This window comes from Pelecanus crispus, chromosome 2 (assembly GCF_030463565.1).
Source record: "Pelecanus crispus isolate bPelCri1 chromosome 2, bPelCri1.pri, whole genome shotgun sequence".
NCBI classification, from domain to species: domain Eukaryota; kingdom Metazoa; phylum Chordata; class Aves; order Pelecaniformes; family Pelecanidae; genus Pelecanus; species Pelecanus crispus.
In genome coordinates this window covers 49,110,389-49,130,566 of record NC_134644.1, presented here as the reverse complement: position 1 = coordinate 49,130,566, position 20,178 = coordinate 49,110,389, and the positions used below count along the sequence as shown (strand labels likewise).

Genomic DNA, 20,178 nt, shown 5'->3' with positions numbered 1-20,178 from the left:
AAGAATTTTATATCCCTTGTGGAGCTGTTGGCATTGCTTCTTTCAATATAGATTTTTCTCACGTAATCCCATGCTCTGACATGCTGGCTTGATGTATCATCTCAATAATGTGGGAAGACTGGGGAAATTCAGTGAAATGGCTGTATTTCAGTACTGTGTCTGTCAAGGGAAGGATGTCAGTCAATCACAGGCTGGAAAAAGCAAACAGTGTCTTATCGCTATGTGAGACTAAAATTCTTAATGTCCCTGTGTGCAGAATTGTGCCTCCATTTTCAGGCACTTCACTCCCTTAAACAGTCACGTATTTAACTTGTGTTGAGCACAATTGTAAATCTTGCTGCATTTCACAGTGGAGAACCATTTCCCCACATTCCAGCAGCAAAGTAGAGATGAGGAGAAACAGTAACAGAGAAACTTCAGTTACTGCCTGAGGAGATCTGCTGTACCAATGAAGCAAGTAAAATGACGCCATTAGATTAGCAGTTTATACACTTACAAGGAGTGAGTTTCAGAGATTGCTGTGGTATGAAGGAAGATTTAAAGCTGATCATTTAAATGCTTTGGTTATTGGATCTGCTGATGCACTATTTCATGAGATGACCTCCCCTCTGCAAGTGGATCGAATCACTTTCTACTTAAAAGAGATCTCAGGGACGTCCCATTGAACTGACTGGTCATCTGACATAGGGAGTATTTCATGTTGTAGCAGTAATGGTGATTTCAAGTCACATTGATTGCAAGTGGAGATCAAAAAATTTTTGAGATAGGCTAAACAACCTGAATGAAGGTAGCTGGTATCCTTTACCACTTAAGTAATTCTTACTATGCTTTGCATCACTATTATCAGAACCATCATTTTTACCTAGTCTAAGCAAAGAGATTAAGAATTGAATTTGTAAGTAAGGCTACTTTCCTTTTTGTGATGGTCTCGTCTTGGCATAGTCAGAGCACATTGACACAGCTGTGTGAGGAGACAGCAATGGTAGCACTGGTTTGCATCTGTTCAGTCACTGGTAGCATCTGCTTGATGATTAACTAAAGGATTTCAGCTGTTAGAGCTGTCATTCTGACACCTTTGATGAACACTAAATCTGTGCTACCAGGAACTGCTTTTGTTTTTTTTTTTTTTCCTCCTGCTTTTGATTTACTTGACTCTTTGTGTCCTTGCTGATAACTACTAGCAAGACTAATGCATTATAAACTCTGAAAAGTGAAGCAAGTGGCTGTCATTTTTTGCACAACAGATGTTCCTGATCAGGAATCAGACAAAGGATCTCATCGCTCCTCCTCTGAGCAATTTAATTAGTCTGTTCCATGGCACACCAGCAACCTCCTGTCTAGTGACTGGCGTGCCCAAGTCCTACTTCATTTTAGGATCAGTTCCTTTAATCTTACAGAATTATTATGTTTTTTTCTGTGCCAGAGCAAAAATAGTGGAAGAAGGGAAATTGCTTCATTGCTTACAGTGTCACAAATAATGCATCACAATGAAAAGTAGCAAAGGCCTACTTCAAAATAGGAAACCCAAGTACTACATTTTAAAAGAACTAGAAAGTACTCTATGAGCACTTTTTTTAAGAAATAGCAATTTAGATTTGATGGTGTTTCTTTAACAGTTGTAAGGCTCAGAGGTAGGCATAAGCAGTGTATAATCCATCCAATTCTTGTGATGCAACTTAGCGAGGTGGAAAAATTGATATATTTTTAAGAAAAGTTGTTTGCTGTAGATCCACTTCTCCACTCCTTAATCATGCAGGTTGTCCAAAATGAGTAATGACTGGGGTTCTTGCTTGCTTTTCCATGTAGTTTGATAGGACTGTATCGCTCTGCTGCTGTTTTGTAGTGATGGATGGGTACTGCTGGAGATGTAAACACTATAGTTATTCTATAGTTAATTTCCCAGTTATTAGTCCAGCACCAAAGACAGTTGTTTTCCCTATGCACAGCTCCTGACTTTGCCCCCTCACTGATCTAGTATACATAATGGGGGACAGTCATTGCTCACTCTGCAAAGGAGGCTGCAGACTGTGCCCTGTGTTCCTACCACTATCTGCCAAAGATATACTAGAAGGGAGAGGCAAGGGAAGTTGGCCATATCTTGTGCATGTGGCCAGCCCTGCACAGAAATGGCAGCTGCTGCTGCCCATACAAATCGTAGTGTCCGTGGCCAAAGTCATAGCTGTCAGTCCTGGTAATTGAGCAAACTGTATTTGAAGAGCTCATTGTAGTCCATCGCTGGTAGAAAGAGAAACCACTCATATGACCTATTTTCCATTTGGCAGGTTGACAGGACAGAAGTGATTCGAACGTGTATAAATCCCATCTTCTCCAAGCTGTTCACGGTGGACTTCTATTTTGAAGAGGTGCAGCGGTTGCGGTTTGAAGTCCATGACATTAGCAGCAATCACAATGGGCTGAAGGAAGCAGATTTTCTTGGTGGCATGGAGTGCACTCTTGGACAAGTAGGTATCACTGCCATTTTTCCTCCTTGTCTCTCATCTTTTGTATGTATATGAAATATATTGCTTTGTTAAATGACCGATGGGTGAGATTTGTCATTCATGACAAAATTCTTAATTGGTGCTTTGAACAGGATAATTAAGAACTTCTGCTGGTTTGACTTACTGCTGAGGTATAGCTTCAAGTCAGCCAGTGCTATAGGAAACAGCATCAGTGATTTGCCTTGTACAGTAAGAGCACAGGCTCATTACACCAGCGTTGAGAAATAGACTGATTTGGGAGAAAGTTAGTTCCTAACGTTATATGGGATTTAAAGCAAGTTCCAAGTCCAAGGAATGCTTACAAAAAACTTTGTTCACACAGGGTAGTGCCTGGTGATGTGGCAAATAGAGGGGTAGGGTTGGATTAATTTCTCTGACTCTCAGTCATCCAAAAGTTAGGTGTCTAGACTGTTACTCCTCTGATTTCCATGTTTAGTTCAGTGGAGGGAAACAGACAGTTCCAGCAGTTGATTCATTCCACCTGAGACACCCATCATAGATTAGGATAAATTGCCTTCAGGAGATATTTGTCTTTCCCCATCAGTTATCAAAGAATCTAGGCAGCTGGCTTAGAGTAGATACCTAACTTTTTAGATGACTAAATTTAAGAGTGATGAGTCTTACCTATAGGATCTATATCTGGAGGTCGTCAGAGCTAGGTCTGCAGTAAATTCCTGTATTGCTGACTGGTAGCATGCTACAGTATCTCAGGTATCACAGTTTATTTCTAACTGGCAGACTTTTTGTTATGCAGGGTCTCATAACACAGATCTCAGCTCTGTCCATAATGGCAATGCCAAGGATGGTCTCAGTTTCACTGAGCTGAGTGTAGATTGGCTCTCCACCCTGTACTCTGGGGTGGCTTGTGTGATGAGAGCAAGCAGTGCTTTCATTTAGATTATCTGCTGCAGTGCTTCCATGTAAGTTTGTAGCTTGAACATGGTAGCTTGGCATGGAAGATGCTGCAAAGCTTTTGTTTCCTATTTTCTTACCTTTTGTTGTTTCTTCCTCAGCCCCACCACATATGTGAATCCCTTTGGTTTTCTTCGCAGAGCTGTTGGGCCAAACATGCTGAAAGAGGAAAAGTCCTCTCAGTGAGAGAATTAATATGAAATATATGTATTTACTAACTTGAAAGTTCAATATGAAGGTATTGGTATTTAGGATATTTACAGTGCACAATAAAGTCTGTTCTCTGTGACAGACTTTTTGTGTCCTTGATGAATATAAGCTATCCTATAACACCAAGAAGAGTGAGAAACAAAGCACAAAGTTATTACAATGTTCTTCTCACTTAATTGGCTTGAAAATGAAGGGAGAAAAATGTCATTGCTGTTGCCTGTAGCATAGATGTCTTTATAATGATTTGATCTCTATAAATAGCACACAGCTGGGTTGGTTGCAGTGTAATTTTAATGGTCACCAAGAAAAAATAATAACAGTGTGAAATCTGTTCACAATAGTGTAGCCTTGAGGACTCTGATCTCATATTTAGACTTTTTTGGTGGGTGCATCTGCCCACTAGTATTCTAGCTCTTTGACTCACTCTGAATAGTTGCTGTTCTTTGCATAGGCACTGGCAAGCAGAGGCACCCGTGTATCTTTGTAGAGATAAGCAGTGAAATCACAAGCAGTAATATTTTAACTGCCATTTTGGGGCACCACTGTATAAAGGTGACCTCTTGCTTTCATATAGCTGCTTTAGGTGCTATAAATTAGTTCCTCCTTGGTTGTGGTTTTACATATGTTGTCTGTAATTGAGGAGACTAAATTCTTCCCCTTCTCTTTCCCCTTCCCCATTCCTAGGAAAAGTGTTCAGGCACTCCACTCATCCAGACTAATCACGTGAACTGAATCCCCATCTAATCACCAAAGGTTTTGTATTTCTGTTGCTTTTTGGTTGTTCACAAAAACTGTGATTGATTGTTTCAAGGGGCAAGAGATAGATCTGGGTTGGTTTTTTTTTTTTATATATATATCTAGTGGTTTGGGGGGTTTTGTCCATCAAAAAACAATGGAAAAAATCTTATATGGACAAACACTGTCAGAAATTTGATAGCCTAATTTTCATGGTATTCAGCTGGCACAGCAAAATCCCAAACCCAAGTCCTTTTCTGTTCATATGTTACTGCCTTCATGTGTTCTGAGCTTCTCTCTTTCATTGGAATTGTTCAGTTTTATGTTCCATAAACTTTATAAAGCATTGAAATGGCATCATTTAGTATAGTGAAGGCTCAAACTTATTGATAGCCAAAGTTAACTTCTCAACCACACAGGAATTAAGTATCAGGAGGGTGGCTCAGGAACACTTTTTTGCTCTGAAGTTTCACCCAGAAGTCTCAGCCTGATCTTTAAGAACTCACAAAAATTATTTCAATGAATAATCATTTTCTGATAAGAACTAAACAAACTTATGTTGCAAAGACATTCTTGATTACTGCTCAGCTGTGCCTGCAACATTATTAAATTATAGGAACCAGTAAATTTGTTATTTCTTAAATGTTGTGAACCATCCCAGCTCTGCAGTGCAGCAATAGCCTTTGTGGCTTTTCTTTCATTATTTACCACGGCTGATCTTTGCCATTTTCAAGTTTGTGATTCCATTCCTTGTTTGGTTTCTTTTAATTTATGGAACTGTTAAAATATTGTTACAATTCACAACTCCCTTACTTGCTCAACTAGTAGCACAAGTAAAGAAAACTGCAGAGATGGACAACTTTTCCTGCCAAGAACCTTTTCAAGTATTATTTAGAGATTTAATATTTCCCATACATGCATTTGTGTACAAATTATATTGAAAATCTTCCTTCTCAGTAATGAGTATTATTATTTCTTGTGTGCTTTTAATAATATATGCCATTAGCAGATTATGCACTTGAAAATGCTGACTGATTAGTAGTTCAGTTTCAGCCATTGCAAATCCCCTTGCTCTTGAGTTGGAGAAAGGCTAAAAGAGCCATGATTGCACCTGAATTAATTAAATTGAAATAGTTTGTATGAGAAAATTTGTTTAATAGACTGTTGACTGCTTCTGTGGTGCAAAAGACATAGGACCAGTTTTTTCAAGGTATTTAAATTCCTAAATCTCATTAGATATCTGCATGCCTCCTTAGGTATCTAAATACCTTTAAATACTTGGCCTTTGATCTCCCTCAAATGAAGTTGCTCAATTCATTAATAGGATGAATAATGTACTTTATTAGATATGAGTGTCATTTTCTACGAGGGCTGACTTGGAGTACAATCAAATCATCAACGCAGCACTCTTCCCTAAGTTTAGCTAAACATTTAAACAACTCAGTTATCCCCAGGAAGCTTTTGGTTTCCCATTGCAGGATGATCACTGAAGCTGTAAGATTTTGAGTTCTAGGTGAATCTGGCCGGTCAAAGTTAATGGAATTACTTGTACAGTGTGTACTGCTTTCTTTTTACATACTTTATCTTTTTTGTATGAATTACCGTAGCAGTCTTTAGAGAAGTAATTCAAAATTTAGTTTGCTATTATAATGAGTTATTATGACTAATTATAAAAGGGCTGCTACACTACGTACTAATTAAATTCAAAGACCTTTTAAGCTATTGATAAGCTATTTCCTGTAATAACATTATTGCCTCTTGTGATAGGGATATCTTTTTTTTCGCAGTGTTCTTTTTTGATTGACTATTTTCAGGTACAGATCTTTAACAAAGACAGGGAGAGGTGTAATTCAGCTGTAAATAGACTGTGAGCTGATCAATACTATAGGGAACAAAAGAGATCTTGAAAAGTGGCGAGTATAGTACAGAAAGTATCATATGTATGGGGAGGATGATTATAGCAATAAAACTGGCTCTACCAAGAAACAAGAATTCCATGAGCAGTTGGACAGAATGAAATTTCCTTCACTATAGACATATATATCTGATCTTGTTTTTTTGCAGGAATTTCTATCTGTGAAGGGGTGAACTCATACCCAAAACCTTTTTTTCATGAGGGTAGAATAATGTCACTGGCATCTACCTGCTGTCTGATCTCTTTTCATGTTGAAATGTAGCACGCTTGATGCATTTTTGACTATATGCCACCATTCATGGATATTATTTGGTGGATTCAGAAGTGGCTGGGGGATAGATAGCAAGACAGACACAAGCACATCAGAGTTGTATAAATCTTGCTTTGTCAAAAAACAGTCTAAAAACCAGTCTAAAGATGAATGAGTGAAGAAGGAGAGACAGTTTTTACGCTGTGAGCCAGAGCTACCTCAGTTCTTCTGTCCTTGCTTAAATCAGTCATTTACCCACACAGGTGAAATGTTAGTAAAGTCTGTCATTTTATTTGTGGGTGTTTAGAAGCTTACAGTATTTGACTTAAATGGATTAGAGCAAGAGCACACTAATATCTTAATTGACAGGCTTCAAGATATATTTTGCAAGTGTTAAATCTCCAATCATTTGTCTAGCTGCTCTGGTTATATTATTCTACTTACAGCAATACCGTGAAAGTATTAGTTAGTTATTATTCATTTGGGAGACCTTGTAGCTTGAAAAAGGTGCTTTAAGGGTTGTACTTATTTTTATGCAAGAAGGGGAGAGCTTAAGAGAGCATGTACGATAACAAGTAAATACTTTTGATATCGTTATGTCCCGAGTTTTACGTATCACAGAATCCTTCTCTTACTAAATACTGAGGCTGAAAATGATTTTGGAAACACAGTAAAGTAATTTTAATTGTATGTGTTAAAATCTCTGCCCCAACTTGGCAAGATAGCAATTGCTTGTCAAGAAAGGAACAGAACTTAGAGAAAAGATGCTTTAGGTTAGGCCAGCTGTGCATTTTAGCATCTTTTGTAGCAAACTATTAAAAAAGCTGTAACATCAGGGGGCTCTGAAAAACTCATTCAAATCAACTGTTGTTTTAGAAAGGCAGGTTGCTGTACAGTGCTGAGCAGTCTGAACTTGGAGGCTGAAATTTCACAAGTACTCGTCTCACTTTTTGAATCCAAGCAATGCTGAGCACAACATGGTGCAAGCAAGAAAATCCCAAACTAGTGATTTAAAGACCCAACACAGTAGTTCCTCCTCAAAAATGTGGAGGACAGCCCAAGAAGGCTTAAATAGCATTCATCCTCTCTCTACAAGCAGTGGGGTGCAGGTGAAGAGGATGACAGTGAGATAAAGACAGGTTTCTTATAAAGTAGGTTTGAAGCACTTAATGTTTTAGTAGCTGTTAGTTAATTTAACTGGAGGAGGAGAACTGACACTATTACAGGAATTTGAAGAATCCCCTTTGAAAAGAAACATGTTTGTTCACTTTTCTAAATTGAGAAAAACAAAATGAAAATATGGAAGGCTGATGTAAGGTTGAAAACTCAGTCTTCTCAGTTTGGGGTATTAACTGAGCCTATCTTAAGACACTAAATCATAACTAATAACTGAGGCAAAAGGCTTGGAAAAGACAACTGCAGGGCACAGAATTAGCCCTTGCTGAAGTTTAAGGAGGGAGGAGGAAGCAGAGCTGTGGTACTGTGAAATGTAAATCGCTATACTACAGAGAAATGCAGTTTGGACAGAATGTGCTTCCTAGGTGTACTCACAAGCACCACCACAGGGAGGTGTACATGCTGTAGTAACCATAGTGCCATGTTTAAAAGAAGGTGCTGATAGCTGAGTGAAATATGCCACTTGGGAAGTGCATGCATAGTGTGAGCAAAAAGATGAGATTAGCTCAGAGAGGTTCAGCAGAGGATCAGTAGGTAGAATCACAGCTAAAGGTGCGTGGGTTAGCAGTCCAAAAGCAACTGGAGTGTTCATGAGGCTTAAGCTGGACACTGGTGCATGACCTAATATGATGCCAAAACCATGGACAAGCCTGAGAGATTACAGTGCTCATTCTGCAGCTAGTTCAACTGCAATTTGCAAAGATACAAATTGAAGTAGTGCCTAGGGGAGGAGGGGAAAGTAACGCTTGTTGAGTTAGAAGCCCTATCAAACCACAGAGCTGATCTGGAGGACAATTAGATGTCTAGAGAAGAATATGCAGATTTTTGCAAGAGTTGGTGAAAGGTTCAAGAGAGACATTTTTGGAAAAAGTATGATGGCTACTTTTCTTTGCTTGATATATCAAGACAGTTCTAGTGGAAGCTGTTAGAAAAATGCTCTGTTTCTACATGTACCATTGCTGTTTGGTGGGAGATACCTTCTCCAGGCTCGAGGCTGTAGTGTATGTGGCACCAAGGGCTCTGCACTGGGCAAGTGAATGCGTTTGATGCTGAAGATTCAGTCTGTGTAGAAGGCATTTGGATGAAGGAAAGAGTGTTAGTAAAATGTGAGTAGGTGCTCTTTGCAGTCCTGAAAAGAGTTGGGTCTGCTAGAAGAAAGTTAAGCAACTGTGCAAGTTCCTATAACAGCAATAACATATCTGGGAGAAGAATTAACATAGAGGTGCTGGGAAATGATTGTTCAGGTAAAGCTATTTGTCTGACTATCCCAGCTGGCAAGGAAGAGATACAAAGAATTCTTGGAGTTGTGTACTGTGGAGGGAAATTTGTGCCTAACCTGGCTGTCTAAATAACTAAATTTGGGGTTCCTGTAAGAAAATCCAATTGGTGGAAGAGGCCAGTCTGAATAAAGAATTTGAGACATTGAAGGAGTTATTTTAAATGATCCTAATCTTCTAGTTTTGTAGCCACAAAGCTAAGTTGCATACACTCTTACATGTCACTAAGCAGACTATTTGCCCAGTCCTTGGTTCTGTCAAAATCAGAGACCAGTGGTTCCCATGTCACAAGAATTAACAAAAGCCAAGTGTCACAGCACATAAATAGAAAAGGAGCTACGGCCATTATCCATGGATGTTTCAAGAAGCCTTTAACAAAAGAATATTGGTGTTATGTCCAGAGCTAGATATTATACAAGTCAATTTAATTGAAGCAAGTAAATAAACAAAAACCACACAGCTTTCTGATCCCAGAGGAAATGTGGAGTGTGACCATCAGGCCCCTGGCTCAGGGTGGCACCTTGCTGTTGAGTCAGAGCTGTTGAAAGAACTTGGACCAGCCCCAGCTGTCAACGTAAACGGGATTTCTCAGTACGATATATGGGATTTGTCTGTTCCTGCCAATGCTAAATCACTAGGTTAAAAAGCCATATTGAAATTTTCTCATTAGTTTGATTTATAAGCGTTGGGAATTCTGTATGATATTATTGAAAGTTATCCCTGTATTTGGTGAAGGAAGGACCACATAGAGAAATATATTTTAAAAGGTTCTTACACAAGCCAGGTAAAATGGGTCATTATATTTCACAGCTCATCTTACACAGTGCTGATTAGTCACAGCTCAGACATAGGAGAGAGCAAGCCTTCACCAGAGTCCTTGTCTCTGAGTCGCTGCTGAGCAATGCACTGTACACAGCTGGTGTCAGTGCCTCAGTGCTTTTATCCAAAGTGTTGCATCTGTTCATACTTTTAAAATAAAAAAGCAAAGCACCTTTTATATATTTTAAATGAGAAATAGGATCAAAGGGGGCAACATGTGAATCCAGATTTAATTACAGCAATATAGAGCATCTGTTCACATCTGTCCTTAACCTATTTGGGCTTGTATGTAATAAGGGAAATTTAGATCATCTTCAAGGGAATTTCCCACCCCTGTCTTACCACGGAGCTGATATCCCTTAACACCACAGACCAGAAATCTAGTTGAGATGATGGTCTGTTGAGATGATTGCATATTTGGTAAATAGGAATCACTTCATGTGCGTATCCTCCCTCTCTGAAACAGAGCAGCAGCTTTTACATTCTCTTTGTATTCCCACCTCTTGCAAACATACTCAATATGACATGTATTACTGTACATGTGGCTGTCTTAGACCGGAACTGGGTAGTAATTTATATGTGGCTATAGCTGCAAATAAATTTAACTTCACTTCCTAAGTTTCTCTGAGCCTCACCTCTTAAATCTCTAAGCTTTCTACATCCATTTGTTCACCAGTAGGTCATGCTTCTAATAAAATGTTCATGAGAAAACATGTTCTGAAAATGTAATGAGGTTTACTAGAGCTGAACTGGATTCTACTCTCTGTGTTTTGGAAAGAAGAGAGACATCTACTTTCTGCACTTCTTCACATCAGTTTTGGACAAAACACCTTTTTCTCTGAAGCTGAAGTTTTTAATTGCAAGTTTTTGAAGTAGGAGTCAAACCAAAAATTCCTGACACATGGAAGACCTGTAGTTGACTACCTTCTTGTAAGCCATTTTGCAAGTTCAGCCATCTCTGTAACTCTGAACTTAGGCAAGTGCTTCCTCTCGAGTTACCGTTGTTTAGGTCTTACTGTCTGGTCAGCAAATGCTTTTTATGATAATGTTCAGAAGAAGATTTACACGGATATGTAAACAATAAATATGATATATAATTGATGGTGGCTTCTTTAGAAGTGGTTCTTTTAACCAATGAGAGCTGGTTTGTACAGTGCATGAACAAAAAAGGCAATTTACTGCTAAGGAAAATAGATTCCTTGACAGTTATTGCAATGATAGTCTGCAGATCCTAAATCACTAATTACAGTTTGAGGCAATGATGTTGGCATATTGTTGCCAGATGGAAGATTCATTTTACTGGCCACTTAATTAACAACTGGTAAACAGTTGCACCCAAATACACATATTTACATATGCAGAGTGCTTGCTGTGTCACAATGATGCTAATGGCTTAGAGAGCGAGTCTTATTAATGTGATCTGCTAATGGGAATGTCAGAATAAATTATCTTCTTTGGAACTGCGAGCCATCTATCTGCCACCTGCATGGGAGCTCCTGAGCTTCGGGTTTCTGTCTGCCTGATGCCTCTTGAAAGCTGGAATGCTTTCCAAAGCAGCAAAGGGAGCTGCAGGAATTTGGGTAGTTCAGGGGCAGAAGTCCTGCTCTTTCTGAAGGAGGCTAGCTGAAGGATAGGTTCCCATCCAAGTTCTAGATCATACCGGGGATATATACATGTAACATAACTGAAAAGGTTTCTGGTATACAATACCCACAGTTTTCAGTGGAAGAGCTTAATGTATTTTACTAAGTTGTCTGTGCATCTCAGGGAAGGGGAAGAGGTCATAGAGAGAAATGGGCCCTGCTCCCCAGCTGCCATAATTCATTGTCTGGTTGGTACAGAACCCATAGTTTAATTATATATTAAGAATAATCTGTTGTATTTCTGATATTACCTTCCGTCTGAGAATCTCAAACAAGGTTTTTTAAATTGCACATCACAGTTCACAGGACTGCACCTATTTGTACTTCAACCTGTTTAGCTGGCAAGAAAAGAGGGGTATGGGTGACTTAAGGGGTCACAGCAAACAATCTTTCCAAGATCCTAGGAAGAAAAAGGACATCTGAATCCTAGCAGTACTGGTCATCTTACCTGTATGTTGTGGTTTAACCCAGCAGGCAGCTAAACACCACACAGTGCTCTATCACTCCCCTTCTCAACTGGACAGGGGAGAGAAAATGTAACAAAAAAGCTCGTGGGTTGAGATAAGGACAGGGAGATCACTCAGCAATTACCATCACAGGCAAAACAGACTCAACTTAGGGAAAATCAGTTTAATTTATTGCCAGTCAAAACTGAGTAGGGTAATGAGAAAAATAAAACTAAATCTTAAAACACCTTCCCCCCACCCCTCCCTTCTTTCCGGGCACAACTTCACTCATGATTTACTTTACCTCCTCCCCCCGAGCTGCACAGGGGGACGGAGAATGGAGGTTGTGGTCAGTTCAACACACATCGTCTCTGCTGCTCCCTCCTCCCAACGGGAGGACTCCTCACACTCTTTCCCCTGCTCCAGCGTGGGGTCCCTCCCACAGGAGACAGTCCTCAACAAACTTCTCCAATGTGGGTCCTTCCCACAGGCCACATACAGTTCCTCATGAACTGCTCCAGCGTGGGTCCCTTCCACGGGGTGCAGTCCTTCAGGAGCAGACTGCTCCAGCGTGGGTCCCCCGTGGGGTCACAAGTCCTGCCAGCAAACCTGCTCCAGCGTGGGCTCCTCTCTCTCCATGGGCCCACAGGTCCTGCCAGGAGCCTGCTCCAGCATGGGCTTCCCACGGGGTCACAGCCTCCTTTGGGCACATCCACCTGCTCTGGTATGGGGTCCTCCCCAGGCTGCAGGTGGATATCTGCTCCACCATGGACCTCCATGGGCTGCAGGGGCACAGCCTGCCTCACCATGGTCTTCACCAGGGGCTGCAGGGGAATCTCTGCTCTGGTGCCTGGAGCACCTCCTCCCCCTCCTTCTTCACTGACCTTGGCATCTGCAGAGTCATTCCTCTCACATATTCTCGCTGCAGTTTGTGTCCCGGTGTTTTGGGTTGATTTCCCCCCACTCCCCCTTGTTAAATATGTTACCACCGAGGCCCTACCACCATTGCTGATGGGCTCAGCCTTGGCCAGGAGCGGGTCTGTTTTGGAGCTGGCTGGCATTGGCTCTGTCGGACATAGGGGAAGCTTCTAGCAGCTTCTCACAGAAGCCACCCCTGTAGCCCCACTGCTACCAAAACCTTGCCACGCAAGCCCAATACACTGTACTCCTGCCTGTTGTTGTCACTGACCAATACTAGGGGTGAAATCCAAACATTAATTTGGAAAAGTGAGTGAGATGATGGTAGCAGGCTGGTTTATGGAAGGCAGTCAAAAAAGGATGAGTGTTAAATTATTCACTTAAGTAATAGCCAGCTGCAAAAATGCAGGGTAAGAAACAGCTGGCAATCTGAAAAGGTCGTAAAATGAACATTAGTTAACAGTATCATGGTGTTCTTAAAATAAGTCACATTAAATTCTGGAGTGTATCAGCAGCATAGCTTGTAAGACATGAGAAGCTCTTCTTGCATAGGAAGGACCAGGAGTATTGTGTCCAATGTTGAGCATTATTCTAAGAGTAGGATACGGGCCAGTCCATGAGGGCTCAGCAGAGAGCAGTAAGAATGGTTTGAGGGCTAGAAAATTTGGTCAAAAAGGAAAGATAGGACAGACTTGGGTCCTGTAGTCTAAAGATGACTGTGGAGAGCTGATACTAGTCTTCAGATCTAAAGATTTCCTGAAAGAGAAAGAGAAAAAGATTGTTTTACTTATTCATGGTGCATTAGACAGAAATAATGGGCTTAAACTGGATTAAGACACTACCTTGATACAAAAAAAAAGCAACATAAAAATGAAATCACAATAAGCCATGTATTTACTACAGATTCTAATTTTTTCCCTTTGTTTTTATTTTTGTGCAGATCGTTTCTCAGAGGAAACTCTCCAAGTCCTTACTCAAACATGGGAACACAGCAGGAAAGTCATCTATAACAGTAAGTCAGTCTTAAATACACACTTATTTTCCTGTTGTTTAGAAACATCTAATGTGACTAATTCTCCCTAAAAGCACCCTGCTAAGTAACCAGAACAACCCTTCATTGAGAAATGTATTTAAATTGTTTATTTAACTGATTACTTGTACTGTTTCTGATAAATGCTTGTTGTAAGGAAATGGCAACAAATAGAGTATGATTTGTGCAAAAGCCATAATATTTACAACTACTACTTTTAAGGTACTTTGATGACAACAAGAAAGTTGTGCTGCTTGATTACTTTTAGTTGAAGCTCTAGAACCTTCAGAAATTCATTTTGACCCACTTTGACACACAAAGGAGTCTGATGTTTCTTGGCCTTTGGGCTTTTTCCAGTTTCTAAAAAAAACCCCAAAAAACAAAACACCAACTCAGAAAACACACACTCCCAGCAACACCAATTGCAGAAGTTTGATGAGATTAGGTATTTTAGCTGTGTTGTAATGCAATTACAGACTGGATAGTTATAGCAGCCCCATGTGTATCTTGAAATCTGCAAATCAATGTATTACTCCTCTTTCATCTTCCTCTTTGCTGGCTTGTTTAGGAGATCAAGCTTGTCTGCACTGAACCTAGTATGCTTGTGACATTTGCAGCTCTGCATTAAGACAAAGACTATAATAAAATATTCTGCTTTGGGTATCTCTGCTCTGTTGCCTCATGGGGTTGAGAAGGATTTTTTTCCTTGATGTGCAATTAGCCAGATGGGTTTCTTTTGGCTTGATTGTTTGGATTTTTTTTTCTGCCTCCAGCCACAGAAGAGACAGCAGACTGTAAGAAATAATGCTTTCTGAGAGCCCAGGGAATTTTGTTTCTTAGATGTCTTCCTTGGTGCCTGGATGGGAAAGGATTTGCTTAAATGTATAAGGTGAAACTCATTTTTGGTCTGGCATTGGAAAGCCCTGCTCTTCTGGCTGAATAGGACCAGGAGAGGGTTTTGCTCCCTAAATAACTTGGTGTGCTTTGCCTGCTGGGATTATCTGGGCATACTTCATCTTGCCCATCCCCATGGTGTTCCGGGCCCCCCTCCTGCTCTATGAAGGACACAAAGGAGTTTAGTCTTGTGAAAACAGAAATGCTGTAGCTCAACTAAAATTGTTAGGCTTGCTAGTAGAGTGTTCTGGCAAAAATTAATGCTCTGTGATATACAGATGATGAGAGAAAATGAGTTAATAGTCCCTGCTGGCCTAACATTGGATGATAACCATGAACCATGGACCTTAGCTACTTGCTTTGGCTTCCAGCCAGCGGTACTAAAGAGCAAAAGGGAGAAAACCAAACTCAGACAAAAAATATTGTGTGAAAAGTTTGCTGTCTCAACAGAGTAAGTCAAACTCGATATGTATCATTATTTCTGGACCTGGGGTACATACCAGGTGTCTGTCAGGTATGGAAATTACAAATGTTAGTTTCCTAACTTGTTCAGTGCAGTGAGTGTTTTGTAGGATTTTGAAAATTCCTGTCTTGGCATGTTTTGCTGGAATTTTATTAGCCCTTTGACTGTGTAATGTCTCATCAATACAGTTTTATTATATGACTGTGGGATAAAACCAGAACCTCGATCAGCTTCTCCAGTTGGACATCTGTCAAACTTTATAAGAGAGGATTCATTTTTTTTAGTTAAAAACATTTGTGAAACTTGGTGTGCAAATCCCGGAGCACTGTCATATACAGCTTATGACCTTTAAACCATCAAACTACGTGGAAGAGAAATTTTTTGTCAGATTCTATAAGCCAAATTTCCAGCAAGCTCACATTTGCCTGGAACATGTGAAACAGCACATACATGCCTGTGTGATGGTACTTTCATGCACGGTTAAGCATCTGTGCACCTACATGGCTGCATGGGAATATTTTGCATGAAGAAATAGCATAGTTAACTGCTGTGAGGTGTCACAGACAGAATAGTCTTAACGCCCCACAGTCCCTTTGGAGGCGTCCTTACTCCAGTGTAGGCTTACCTGCAGGCTGCAGGCCCTGAGAGGTACTTCCTCTGGTATGGAGCACCTCCTTCCCAGAGCACATCTCCAGCTGTGTCCTCAACAACATCCCCTTCCCCATGCCTCCTCCTGGATCTTGTTTAGGCTGGCCTCGCAGGCTTCCTACTGCACCTCCCTTTGTGCATCCTGCTTCTAGCAGCTGCCACCCTTTCTTAAATGTGTTCATACAGAGGCGCCATATGCACTTCTGATGGGTTGAAGTTTTGGGATGCAGCTGGTAGCTGCTGCCGACTGCCAGACTAGCAGGAGCCAGCTGTGACTGGCATGGGGCAGTTCACAGCCTCCCCACACAGGTCACCCCTGCAGCCCCTGCTACCAAAACCCTGCCAGTTATGCCCAATGCAGAATCTGTTAATTTCTGTCAAAGAAAGAAAAAAGGTCTTAAAAAATACCAATGATACTGAAGTTTATTGAGGCTGTAGACAGTCTGGCTAAGTCCTGGGAGCTGCATATGTGTGCAGTAGAAGCATCCCCTGCTGCAGCGCTCTGACTGCAGCTCTAACCTCAGCAGCCTTCAGCTGGTTTGACGAATAGTTGGGGTGTCCCAGCGGCTCCCCGAGGACCTGGAGTCCATGTGGTAGAGATGGTCTGAGCCTGGCTGGGGAGATGACGTGGCTGCCAAGTGTGTGGCCATGGGCATAAAACACTCAGGAAATAGGTTCTTTTGGGTGATTTAATCTCTGGGGAGAATATTTACAATAGGGAAAGATTTTATAACTGTCAAATAGAATATAATGTGGTTTGTTTCAAAGAACATTTTTCAGTGAAATATCCCAGGTTTGGTTAATACTTTCTCTCCACTGAAGCATTTTAATGGCCTAGTCAGGAAGGCTGTTTTGGTTGGTTTTGTTGGGTTTTTTTTAAAAACATTGCACAGCACATTATCATTATCAGCATAGCTTACACCATCTGAAAGAATCACACTACATTATTTTAGTGTTACTTTCTTCTGACTAAGTCTACAGTAAATGATTTTGCCAATATAGCTATTGCAGAAAAACTATACATACCAGGAGAACTCCCCCACTGTAAATGTGCCTTTCATGGCAACCAATGACAGGTGACTTCACTTCTTTTTCTGTTTAGCTTGCTAAATGATGCTGAAGCAGCATAAAAATAATCTGTTAGACCCAAATAATACAAGTCTTGTATAGCTTTTTTGTCCCCTTGGACACTGTGAGGCTGTGGAATTCTCCATTGTCCTATCTGAGGAAAAGTACTTGGTCAGAGGAAAGGGATCTGTGATGGATGTTGAGGTCTGTCCGTTGACAGGTGATTGACAAGGCATAGTCAGGTGATACAAAGTGATTCAGGTTCGTGGGCTTAACAGAGTGCCAGGCATCAGCTGAGCAAGGGATTCACTAAATGCTCTTTGCCCTTCCTGACTGCAAAGAGAAACATACTAACTTGTACCATGCTTCAGTTTCCTAATGGGGTCTGCAGTCTTCACGCTGGAAAATGGCATCTTTCTCCTCTTTCATGTGTGCAAAACTCAGATGTAGCTTTCCATTTAGGTGATTGCTGAGGAATTGTCTGGCAATGACGACTACGTCGAACTTTCATTCAGTGCACGGAAATTGGATGACAAGGTAAGCTGCTTGATATTAACCTTACTGAAAGATATAAGAATGCCTGCAAATATAATTTGATGAGATTTTCCCCAACAGATATGTTTTGCCTTATATTATTAAACAGATCAGAGATTTCAGATGAATGTTCACAATGAGGCTTTCCTCAAGTTGCGAAGTAATTAAAAAAAAAAAACCTCAAGGGAATCTAATTAAAACCAAGACAATTTAATTATGCTATAACCAAGACAATTTAATTATTTAAAATGCCACAGATCAGAAGTGCTTAGAGAAGTGAGCTTTCTATAAGTAGTCAAAGATGTTACAGTTGAAGTAACCATCTTAAAATAAAGCTAGAAAACTTCATAACAGCTCAGTCATGATACACATTTTGTTCAACAAAATGTAGCTTGAATGTGAGAAAAAGACTTGCATAGTTGTTAAAAACTTTTTCCCTCTTTAATAACAAATCTCTCCACTTGAACACTGCTCTTCATTATAAGGACTAATTCTTTCTGAAAATATCCATTGTTGTTCAGCAATACACATATAATAAGCACCTCAAGCAATAGACAGCCCAAGAAATCCAGATGACTGCTTGTAATACACACTCTCTGTTACTTCAGTGTAATAGAAGACACATAATTATTTGAGGTGAGCTGGGGAATAACTTTGTAATGAATAGATGTCATAAGACTATGACCCTCTTTAGATAATAGGGCTTTACATATAACTGAAGATCAGATGATTACAGTTGTACTCAATCATAATAACTACCATTACTATATAGTCCCTTCCTATATATAAAGCTGCTTCTAATTAGAACCATATGGTAACACTATATAAAAGTTTATGATTCTAATGCTCTAAGCATGTGCTTGTAAACATTTGGCATGTGAGTAGTTTAAATTCAAATCAGTGAGAGTACTTTTGGATACAAACATCAGATTTTCAAAATCAGGCTGTAACTGATGAATAACATTTTCAGTTGAAAATGCCAGGAAAACTCAGACAAGCAGAAAGTACCCAGAAAGATTAATGGTACCAGAATTTATTTAGAACATACAGGTAAATAACATTACTGTGCTCAGGATCATTAACAATCATAAATGATCATGACCTTAATTTGCTTCTCATCTGAAAGATGAATTACCTCTTCCTTCAGAGTTGCTGGAGTATTAGTGTTTCTGAATCACATAATTTATTTAGGTGTCAAAATGTAGATTTAACAACCTCTCTTTAGACAGACATCTTTAGGCCTAATTTCCAAAGTTGTACACAAGTTTCTTCCTGTTCCACATGCTGTCACATCTAGAAAAAGGAAAGGAAATGTACAACACAATAAGACTTCACTTGGTCATTCTTTTTCCACAAATGTAAAATGTAATCTGGTGTGGATATTATGACTGCTTATGGCTCTTGTTGGTATGAATTAAAAGGACAATGCCAGAGTGTGCTTCTGAGCCAGGTCAATGTTGTCTGGGCAATAGCTTTAGAGAGTGGTTGAAACACTTTATGGAGATAAATTAAGGAGGATCATTCTGAAATATTGCAAGAACATTGTCATTCTTACCATTTTGACATGTCCAGTCAAGGTGGGCTTCATCTAATAAAAAATTCCTGGATGGTGCATTGTGCAACTCAGGCAATGACTCATTGTAGGTTATCTGAATCAAAACTCCTGTCTTCAGCTGATGAAAATCACTGGAAGCCTATTACATTTGAAAGAAGTCTTTCAGTTTCCTCCAGCTAGAGACATAGCTCTAAACCTGGCTGAACCTTGGCTTACCTCATTTATAAGAATCATAGAATCATAGAATCGTTTAGGTTGGAAAAGACCTTTAAGATCATCCAGTCCAACCATTAACCTACACTACCAAGTCCACACTAAACCAATCAAGGGTAGCCTAGACTAAACCATGTCCCGAAGTGCCACGTCTACCCATTTTTTGAACACTTCCAGGGATGGTGACTCCACCACCTCTCTGTGCAGCCTTCCAATGCTTGACCACCCTTTCCGTGAAGAAATTTTTCCTAATTTCCAACCTAAACCTCCCCTGGTGAAAAAGAAAAGGCTAGGGCTTTTGGTATGGCTTATAATGAACTTTGACCTCAGTAGATGCAAGGTGCTATTAGTAATTACTGTTACTAAGGTTTGAAATTACTTAAATTGTATAGTTCAGCCATTGGTGAAAAAGTATGAGTGCCCTGATAGAATCATAGAATCGTTTAGGTTGGAAAAGACCTTTAAGATGATCCAGTCCAACCATTAACCTAACACTACCAAGTCCACCACTGAACCAATTAAGGGTAGAGTGGTAATTTCACGTTTCCTGGCTTGGTGGCTGGATTACTTTTAATGAAGGTAAAACTAGGAATCCTTAAGGTTGGAAAGGATCTCTAAGATCATCAGTCAAATCATCAACCCAACACCAGCATGCCCACTAAGCCATGTCCCAAAGTGCCACATCTACCCATTTTTTGAACACATAATGATGTCACATAAAGGTCAAAAAAAACCATCAGAGAATTGAGAAGAGCCCATCTTGTGAAATCGTAAGCATGGTTTTGCATGCCTTTCCCTGCTCAGAGAAGTGAAGACCTGAGTAGAGATGTAACATCAGAGAAGCAGACTGAGGGCTGGAACTGGCCTGGGATTCTCCTGAAAGACAGAGGAAGCCTGTGGGAGCAATTGTTCACATGCTGCTACACAGGGTCACTTTTGTAACCCCAGGGGTTCCTGCACTGGTAGCTCTG

At 40.2% G+C, this 20,178-nt stretch overlaps 1 protein-coding gene across 1 annotated transcript in view; it reads left to right on the top strand.

The window, feature by feature from the left end:
* CPNE4 (copine 4) overlaps nt 1–20,178 on the top strand; it is a 194,375-nt gene that overhangs the window by 73,688 nt on the left and 100,509 nt on the right. The window contains exons 2-4 of the mRNA XM_075728118.1: nt 2,283–2,462; nt 13,743–13,814; nt 17,368–17,442. Of these exons, the coding sequence (XP_075584233.1) occupies nt 2,283–2,462; nt 13,743–13,814; nt 17,368–17,442 (327 nt within the window). The remainder of the gene's footprint in view (nt 1–2,282; nt 2,463–13,742; nt 13,815–17,367; nt 17,443–20,178) is intronic.